General features: G+C 48.6%; 1 protein-coding gene across 4 annotated transcripts in view; it reads right to left on the bottom strand.

The window, feature by feature from the left end:
* Nucleotides 1-10160, bottom strand: part of GPN1 (GPN-loop GTPase 1) — a 93385-nt gene extending 83225 nt beyond the window's left edge. The window contains exons 1-3 of one of the 4 annotated variants that reach the window (XR_012899290.1): nucleotides 9956-10157; nucleotides 9743-9836; nucleotides 2609-2648 (exon numbers count right to left, since the gene is read on the bottom strand). Coding sequence is in view for 3 of the 4 variants with exons in the window: in XM_075916266.1 (XP_075772381.1) it covers nucleotides 2609-2648; nucleotides 9743-9836; nucleotides 9956-10042 (221 nt within the window). In the remaining variant the exon portion in view is untranslated. Of the gene's footprint in view, nucleotides 1-2608; nucleotides 2649-9742; nucleotides 9837-9955 lie in introns of all 4 variants that reach the window. The other 3 variants (XM_075916266.1, XM_075916265.1, XM_075916264.1) reach the window with 3 other exon arrangements.

Below are 10160 nucleotides of genomic sequence, written 5' to 3' on the forward strand. Positions count from 1 at the left end.
AGTTTCAGCAGAAGCTGACTTGGGGACGCCTGGGGCAGAGCAGCTGGGGTGCTGCTGGGTTGCTCCAGTAGCGCCGCTCCTGGGTGCTACTGGACCAACCCAGCAGCACCCCATCTGCTCTGCCCCAGGCGTCCTGATTCAGCCGCTGCTGAAACTGACCAGCAGCGGCTGAATCAGGACGCCTGGAGCAGAGCAGCTGGGGTGCTGCCGGGTTGGTCCAGTAGTGCCCAGAGCGGCGCCGCAGGACCAACCAGCAGCGCCCCAGCTGCTCTGCCACAGGCGTCTGGAGAAAAGCCTAGTCTGCTGGGAGGGGGGGGCGTACTAGCTGCGCCCCCCCTCACCCCAGCAGACCAGGAAGACGCGGGCGGCAGACCGAGACGCACCACGATCCCGCCACCTGGGTCCTCCACGGCTTTGCTTCCCGTCTCTCTGGTCTGCCAGGGAGACGGGGAGCAAAGCCTCTGAGGACGCCAGCAGCAGGACAGCCGCAGGGCGTCTGGACTGCCTCAGCCCCCCCGCGGCTTTGCAAAGCCTCGGGGAAGCCGGCAGCGAGGCAGCCCAGGCATGCCTGGGCTGCCTCGCTGCCCGAGCCCCCCTGCGGCTTTGCTCTGCATCTTCCTGGTCTGCAGACCAGGGAGACGCGGAGAAAGCCCCGGAGTACACGGGCGGCAGGACCACGAGGTCCTGCAGTCCGTGTCCTCCAGGGCAGCCCCGTTCGTAACTGTGGATCCGACATAAGTCGGATCCGCATAAGTCAGGGACTGCCTGTATCTAAAAGGGTGTTACAAGGAAGAGGGAGAAAAATTGTTCTCCTTGGCCTCTGAGGTTAGGACAAGAAGTGATGCAATTTAAGCTCATTAAGGGAGATTTAGGTTGGACATTAGGAAAAGCTTCCTGTCAGGTGGTAAAACACTGAAATAAATTGTGTAGGAAGATTGTGAAATCTCCCGCAAAGGAGGTATTTAAGAGCAGATTAGACAGACACCTGTCAGGACTGATCTAGAAAGTGCTTGGTCCTGCTGTGAGGGCAGGGGACTGGACTCAATTACCTCGAGGACCCTTCCAGTTCTATGATTTGCAAATTTTGCGCACACACTTTTTATTCTCCCCCGCCCCGCCCCCTCCCCCCAAATCCCAGAACTGACCCTTGAGACCACCACTATTTTCCCCTCTCCACTCCTAAAACTGACCATTTATTCCTACCCTTTGTTTCCTATCTTTTAAGCAATTATGAATTCATGAGAGGACCTCTTATAGCACGACAGATTACATTTACTTAAGCGTCTTTGGTGAGGGACCTTGTCAAAGGCTTTCTGAAAATGTAAGTACACAATATTTTCTGCATCATCCTTTTCCACATGCTTGATGAAAGAATAGTAGATTGGTGTTAAATGATTTCCCCTTATATGAACCATACAGAACTGACCCCAACAACTTTTGTTGATCTCTGTCTGACAATTGTGTTCTTTACTATAGTTTCAGCCTGTTTGCCCAGAAATGAAGTCATGCTTACCAGCCCTTTTTTAAAAAAAATCTGGTATCATAGAGTTAACCTCCAATCAACTGGTACAGAAGCTAATTTAATTAAATATGTTACAAACTACAGCTAGTAGCTCTGCAATTTCACATTTGAGTTTCTTCAGAACTCAAAGTGAACACCTAATGCTTACATTCTGCAAAAACTGCTTTGTCTCCCTCACTATGAACAATTAGGAGGGTTTTGGGGAAAAGAGGGGAATTACAAAAACAGAATTGGATTTGCAGATATATCTGAGAAAGTTGATGGGTGACATACCAAAGAAGCAAATCTATACCCTCTCAAAAGCAATGGGACAGAAGCAATTAACTGGACACAAAAATCACTGGCACAAAGAGCAACTCTTCATTCTCCAAAACTGCAACTGTAGATCAAAGGGCACATTACTACAGGAAGGAAACATATGTCCTACATGGAATGCAGGCCTTTTTACATAGACTCATTCTAATGTCAAATCCCAGAAGCAGCCAACAAGCAGATCAAGGCCCTTGCTTCCCAACCAACCCCAGTCCACCATATCCTGGCTTAAATTCTAACTCTCTGGCTACATTTAGGGTGCATTTAGACTGGCATGATTTTACGCAAAAGCGACTGCTTTTGCGCAAAATCTTGCTGCGAGTATTTGCGCAAGAACACTGACTTTGTAATGTACAAAATCAGTAGTTCTTATGCAAATACTCTGACGCTCCCGCTCAGGGATAAGCCCTCTTGCACAAGAGGGCCAGTGTAGACAGCAATGTTAATTTCTTGCGCAAGAAAGCCCGATGGCTAAAATGGCCACTGGAGCTTTCTTGCGCAAGACAGCATCTACACTGGCACGGATGCTTTTGAGCAAAATCAGATCTTTTGCTCAAAGGCACATGCCAGTATAGATGCTCTCTTGGGCAAATACTTTTAACGGAAAAACTTTTCCGTTAAAAGTATTTGCGCAAAATCATGCCAGTCTAGACGCAGCCTTGAAGTATGCACAACCCCAATCCACAGCTCTGTTTTCTTCAGTGTACAGAGATGACAGTTCATGTCTGTAGGAGTTGAGTATGCACAGGTAATATTAAGCCATGGAAAGGATACTGTTTCATAACTTCTTTGTACTTCACGGTGTCTCTGATATCTAGAAAAGAAAAAAGGAATAAACTGAATAAGTTATAGTTTTAGAATTAGAAGAGGAACACAGTTCCTCAGGTCTAAGCATTCACCCTCCCTGCCTCAAAATGAAGGAAGCCAGTATACGTGAGACTAGTTTCACAGTGGACTTTAATGCTTCAGCAACACTAGCCGTATGTTCCAACTGCACCACATTTGAAAAGCAACAAATCAATACGAGACCACCAAAAGTTTACATGTTTGCCAGTCACCATTTGGACTACATGTGTTGTCAGAAGAGCTACATCCAGATACAATGGTGAACAAAATATGTGCATTTACCTGAACAGTGAGGCGATCCACCATAATGCATATTTCTCTACTGTACTGTTTGCTTGTAATCCTGTGAACTCACCTTTCATCTTGCACTGCAGACCTTTCACTACAATCACTCCCTGGCTGTGTCTAGACTGCATCCCTTTTTCGTAAAAGGGATGCAAATTAGACATATCGTAATTGCAAATGAAGCGGGGATTTAAATCCCCCCCATAAAAATGGCTGCCGCTTTTTTCGATTCGGAGCTTTGCCGGAAAAAAGTGCCAATCTAGACGCAGATCTTTCAGAAAATAAAACCTTTTCCGAAAGATCCCTTATCCCTCATTTTAAGGGATCAAGAGGGCCATTTCAAGATGGATAAGGGATCTTTCGGAAAAGGCTTTATTTTCCCGAAAGATCCACGTCTAGACTGGCGCTTTTTCCAGCAAAACTCTGTGCCGGAAAAAAGCGGCAGCCATTTTTATGCTAATGAAGCGGGCAGGGTTTAAATCCCTGCTTCATTTGCAATTGCGATATGTCTAATTTGCATCCCTTTTACGAAAAAGGGATGCAGTCTAGACACAGCCCCTTTGTCCACTGTGTTCACTCATTTTCTAAACTTCCTTTTCATTTTTCAACCACCCCTCAGCTCCCTCCCCCCAGGTCCTCTCATGTTCACATTCTTTTCATACCGCAAGATCATTCCTTTCTCCCCATCATTAGTTTCCCCCACTTAACTGGACTGGACACGACCTCCTGAGGTCTCTTCCAGCCCTATGATTCTAACTAGACTAAAATGAAAATTCCTATATTTCTGTCATCCATACCTGCCGGTGGTCAATGCCAAATACATTACAGAAAGCTTCATGAAACCCTATAGATGACACTTATGGAATATACACCTGGGGAAGTTTCTTCCCTATTCTTCCCCTCCCCTCTGCCTTCCAGTTTGCAAGGCTGGAGTCTGCTGCGATCAGGCCCCAGAAGTCCCTGCAGCCTGGGCTCCAGACCATGTGCCGGACCTGGAGCTGGGCCGCTCAGTGTTCATAGCCCCGGCCCATCACAAAACGACCGCCCCACCAGGTGCGCTCACCGCCGTCCCTCCTCTAGCCAGGCTCTGCTCCCCCACGTCCCACTCGGCACATCTCCTTCCTCCTCCTTCCCCGATCCATAGCTGGCAGTTTTAAAAAATGGTGCCGCAACGCCACACCGACGTGACTTCACCCCCGGTGCAGCCCTGGCTCCACCTGGGTTGACGGCGCATGCTCGCGCCTCTTGCAGCCATGCCCGCTTTCCCTTCCCCCGGCCTGGTACCTTCCCCAGTCGGGGTCAGCTTGCCGGCCTCCTTGTCAGAGTCCCTCAGCCCGGTGGGGTCTTCTGGCGGGGCTGTGCCAGCAGCGCCCCTACCGGCTCTTGTGCAGGAATGTGGAGCCCTGTGGCTCTGTCCCGCCAGGCCAGTCCACCCCTGCATTAGGGTGTGCCTAATGCAGACTAGGCGGGCGCATATAAATGCCCCGGCGGGTGCCATGGCATCCACGGGCACCACGTTGGGGACCACGGGTCTAGACAGTAGCAGCCTGGAGCCTCCAGGCCAGGGTGGAGGAACTGAGGAACAACCCTCCGGGGCCATAACCACCAGCCCTGCAGCGGAGTTCCAGATGGAGCTGCCCAGGGATCCCTCTTTAGAGAAGCTGAGTGCTCTGGCCGGCCAGGGCGGTGCCGGGTCCCTGTGGGAGAAGGGATTCCTTTACTGGGAATGGACCAACCTAGGACAAACTGAATCCTGCGAGGTGAGGAGGTAGCTGGTGGTGCCTCAGAGGTACCATCGCAGACTCCTCACCTGCACCAGGGTGGTTTTCCCGGAGCCCGGTGGCTCTGTCCCACCGGGCCAGTCCACCCCTGCATTAGGGTGTGCCTAATGCAGACTAGGCGGGCGCACATAAATGCCCCTGCAGGCACCATGGCGCCCGCGGGCACCGCATTAGGGACACCAGAGCTAGGTAGATTCATGGAGGTTAGGTACATCAACAGCTATTAGCCAGTATGGGTAGGAATCGTGTCCCTAGCCTCTGTTTGTCCAGGAATGGGGGACAGAAGAGGGATCACCTGTTGTGTTCCCTCCCTCTGGGGCATCTGGTATTGGCCACTGTTGGCAGACAGGATACTGGGATAGATGTATCTTTGGTCTGACCCAGTATGGCCATTCTTATGTTAATGTCTATACTATATTTATCTCTCTTTGAACTGTACAGCAAATCTGCAAATGACAGGCAATTGTTTATGTTAATAGTTGTAGATAATTACCAATGATGCTTACAAAGTACATCTTCAGGACTTCTTGTTGTTCACCTAAAGACTCTGAACTGTGAAAAGAAGCCTGCGACTGCATAACAAACACTGGGTCTTGATCCTTTTTATTACAGATCTGCTTGATGCTTCATCAGGGAAAACTACTGAGATCTCCAGTCCCATTTGGATCACACTGAATAAGGACTTTGGACTATAACCTATGGACTGACTATAAGAACATTTTCCAACTACAAAGCTCACCATCTCTACTATGCATCTGATCTCAAAACTGTAATCATGTCTGTATGTATGGTGATCTCTTAACCATTACTTATTTAAAAGAATAGAGAGAGTATTAGTTTAATAAGAACTAGAGGATTTACCTGGCATTGCTTGGGTCCTTAACTCAATTTGGTTTTTTGAAAAATAAAATGAAAATGTAGACGTTTCATTTAAATTAATGCTCTGGGGTAGGGCCAGGGATGAGTGGTTCAGTATGCAGGATGGTTCTGGGAGAGAGGACTGCCTCCTGCAGCTTAGGGCCAGGTGAGAAGCACCGCTCCATGGACACTGCAGTTGCACCAGGCACAGCTAGGGGAGGGGTGCATATCCCCTGGCTGGGGCAGGTCTAGGTTTATCTGCCCCCTGGATACCCCAACCAGACTGAAGAAATCAGAAACTGTGCACTTTCCCCTTAATCTCTGATGAAGGATGGGAACAGTCAGAAGTGTCCCCAGATGATTCTAGTGGAGATGGGGGGAGAGCTTCAGACATGACAACCAAACCCTTACCTTGCTTTCAGTTATAAGAGGAAGCGATGCACCAAATTTGGTGGCCCTAGCTTATTGTTAAAAAGTTCTTGGACAGACAGACAAACTTTGAAATATGATAGAAATGTAGCCGTGTTAGTCTGGGGTAGTTGAAGCAAAATGCAGGACAATGTAGCACTTTAAAGACTAACAAGATGGTTTATTAGATGATGAGCTTTCGTGGGCCAGACCCACTTTCTCAGATCAAATAGTGGAAGAAAGTAGTCACAACCATATATACCAAAGGATACAATTAAAAAAAAGTGAACAAAATGTGATTTGTCCTTTTCATATTTGTTCACTTTTTTTTAATTGTATCCTTTGGTATATATGGTTGTGACTACTTTCTTCCACTATTTGATCTGAGGAAGTGGGTCTGGCCCACGAAAGCTCATCATCTAATAAACCATCTTGTTAGTCTTTAAAGTGCTACATTGTCCTGCATTTTGCTTAAACTTTGAAATATATAATAGATAAGCTGTAAGCACGTATCTGGATAAGATCTGAATTACTCATTGACCTGGCAGGTAATGTGCCCCATCTTATAGGGCTGGCAAAACTTTATTTGACTTGGGTGTCTAGATTGATGCCAAAAGCTAAGTTAAAGGAGTTGTGTTTCATCTTTGGGGTAAGCAGTAAGGAATTATAGAAGCTCTTTTGTGCTGGCTTGGTGAATCTAAGTACTGAAATAAGTGCTAGTTTTGGGGAGTGGTTCTGCATTCTTTATAGTCCACTCTGAGACACCTCAGTTAGCTTCTCTGACCTCTGGTCAGTTATATCATTTCTCAAATTAGACTGCAAGCTTTTCAGGAGCTCTTTACCTGAGCATTTGCACCATGACCAGAAAAATGGGCTCCAACCCTAATTAAAGTTTCTGGTTGCTAATGCAATGCAATAAATAAATAAAATCAATTTCTCCCTAATTATACCCCCTTAATCTATCCTAAATAAACCCCCACATTAGCATTCAGACTCCTCAAATATGAGAACACCCCAACCATGGCTATCCTTACCATTTGTGGGGCTCTATGCAGCCAGAGCACCCACTGGGGAAGGGGGGGAGGGTGGCGCCCTCTGCAGTGGGGTGACTATGCTCAGGGCTGTGGTGGGGAGGAGGAAGAAGAGGAGTTGTGGGGGACAGGAACAAGGGAGAGGTTAGTGGGGGAACAGGAAGGGGGACAGGTGGAGCCATCCCAGCAACTACTCTGTGCTAGGCCCCAAACATCATAGAGATGCAGAAACACAGGCCCCAGGGCAACCCAGAGGATGGGGGGGGGGGGGGGGGGCGGAAGAGAGACGGGCTGGTGCTGACAATAGGGGTCAGGCCTACTCCCACACTCACTGATGGAAAGCAGTGGTGCAACAGGGCCTCACCTCATTCTATTTTGCAGGCTCCCACTGCAGCACTGCACTCAAGAGTATGGGGGAGGGGCACTGGGGAAAGGAATAGGGGGATGGAGGGTGCAAGCAGGGTGCAAGAGCCTGGAACTTGGGGGAGGGGTATTGTCCCAACATCCCAGGAATGGCCCTGTAAAGCTGTGAGCTAGCTGAAAGATACGAGGGGGGGGGGGGGGGCGGGGGAGCTGACCAGAAGGAAACAGTGAGCAGTGCCAGTGGCTGGGCACATAAGAACAGCCGTACTGGGTCAGACCAAAGGTCCATCTAGCCCAGCATCCTGTCTGCCGACAGTGGCCAGCACCAGGTGCCCCAGAGAGGGTGGACTGAAGACATTTATCAAGCGATTTGTCTCCTGCCATCCCTCTCCAGCCTCTGACAAACACAGGCCAACAACACCATTTTATCCCCTGGCTAATAGCCTTTTATGGACCTAACCTCCATGAAATTATCTAGCTTCTCTTTAAACTCTATTATAGTCCTAGCCTTCACCGCCTCCTCTGGCAAGGAGCTGCACAGGCTGACTACACGCTGTGTGAAGAAGAACTTTCTTTTATTAGTTTTAAACCTGCTACCCATTTAATTTCATTTGGTGTCCTCTAGTTCTTCTATTTAGGGAACTAATAAATAACTTTTCTTTATTGGCCCTCTCCATACCACTCATGATTTTATATACTTCTATCATATCCCTCCCTCAGTCTCCTCTTTTCTAAACTGAAAAGTCCCAGTCGCTTTAACCTCTCCTCATATGGGACCTGTTCCAAACCCCTAATCATTTTAGTTGCCCTTTTGTGAACCCTTTCCAAGGCCAAAATATCTTTTCTGAGGTGAGGAGACCACATCTGTACGCAGTATTAAAGATGTGGGAGTACCATAGTTTTATACAGGGGCAGTAAGATATTCTGGGTCTTATTTTCTATCCCTTTCCTAATAATTCCTAGCATCCTATTTGCCTTTTTGACCGCCACTGCACACTGTGTGGAAGTTTTCAGAGAACTGTCCACGATAACTCCAAGATCTCTTTCCTGATTTGTCGTAGCCAAATTAGCCCCCATCATACTGTACATATAGTTGGGGTTATTTTTCCCCAATGTGCATTACTTTACACTTATCCACATTGAATTTCTTTTGCCATTTTGTTGCCCAATCACTCAGTTTGGTGAGATCTTCTTGGAGTCCCTCACAGTCTGCTTCTGTCGTGACTATCCTAAACAGTTTTGTATCATCCGCAAACTTTACTACCTCACTGCTTACCCCTTTCTCCAGATCATTTATGAATAAGTTGAAGAGGATTGGTCCCAGGACTGATCCTTGGGAGACACCACTAGTTACCCCTTTCCAATCTGAAAATTTACCATTTATTCCTACCCTTTGTTTCCTGTCTTTTAACCAGTTCTCAATCCAAGAAAGGACCTTCCCTCTTATCCCATGGCCATGTAATTTACACAAGAGCCTTTGGTGAGGGACCTTGTCAAAGGCTTTCTGAAAATCCAAGTATACTATATCTACTGGATCACCCTTGTCTGCATGTTTGTTAACCCCTTCAAAGAACTCTAACAGATTAGTAAGACAGGATTTCCCTTTACAGAAACCATGTTGACTTTTGTCCAACAAATTATGTTCTTCTACATGCTTCACAATTTTATTCTTCACTATTGTTTCGACTAATTTGCCCGGTACTGAAGTTAGACTTACCGGTCTGTAATTGCCAGGATGGCCTCTAGAGCCCTTTTTAAATATTGGTGTCACGTTGGCTACCTTCCAGTCATTAGGTACGGAAGACGGTTTAAAGGATAGGTTACAAACGACAGATAAATGGGAAATTGCTGAGCTATTGAGTTCTTTTAGGACCCTTGAATGAATGCCGTCCGGTCCCGGAGATTTGTTAACAAAGTTTTTCTATCTGTTCCAAAACCTCCTCTAACAACACTTCAATCCGGGACAGCTCCTCAGATTCATTACCCACAAAGGACGGTGCAGATTCGGGACTCTCCCCAACCTCAGCCATGAAGACTGAAGCAAAGAAATCATTTAGTTTCTCCACAATGGCTTTACTTTACAACCTGTGGTGGGCCAAAAGATGGGCCACCAGAGCTAGTGCTGCCTGTAGCTGCCTAACGTCCCATCCCTATGCATAACACAGTGCACCACTAAACTTAGGGCATCCCTATGGTGCCCTGCACAGCTGTGCACGCCTGGGCGCGGCGTCCGGCTCTGAACGAAGACGCACAGACACCGCAGAGCGCTGAGAAGACAGCGAACTGCACGTGAGGAAAAGCGCGAGACCCGCCCGAGGGCGGAGCGAGCGACTCACCGATGTTGGCAGGAAACGGAAGCTCGTGCACCGCAGGGTCCAGGTTGATGACGTAGGGCGGGCGCCCCTGGCTGTGCAGATGGGCGGTGAGCCTCTGCGGAGGAGAGGGCGATGTGACGTGACGTGAGTGACCCCCCCACACACACACTTTTCCCGTCCCCCCACCCCCGGAAAGCGGAGCCCCCGCCTCACGCGGAGCGCGAATCTCCTCACCTGCACCAGGGTGGTTTTCCCGGAGCCCGCCATGCCCAGCACCAGCACGCAGACCGGTGGGGCCGCCTCCTCCGCTGCAGCCGCCATCTCGCTACTGTCCCTTCCGCTTCCGGCACACAGAAAGGTGCTTGGGACCGGAAGCGGAAACGGCTCGCTCCAGGCTACTCTTCGGCCCGGATGTTCAGCGCTCCTACCCCGCGACAGC

This window comes from Pelodiscus sinensis, unplaced genomic scaffold (assembly GCF_049634645.1).
Source record: "Pelodiscus sinensis isolate JC-2024 unplaced genomic scaffold, ASM4963464v1 ctg80, whole genome shotgun sequence".
In the NCBI taxonomy this organism is placed as follows: domain Eukaryota; kingdom Metazoa; phylum Chordata; order Testudines; family Trionychidae; genus Pelodiscus; species Pelodiscus sinensis.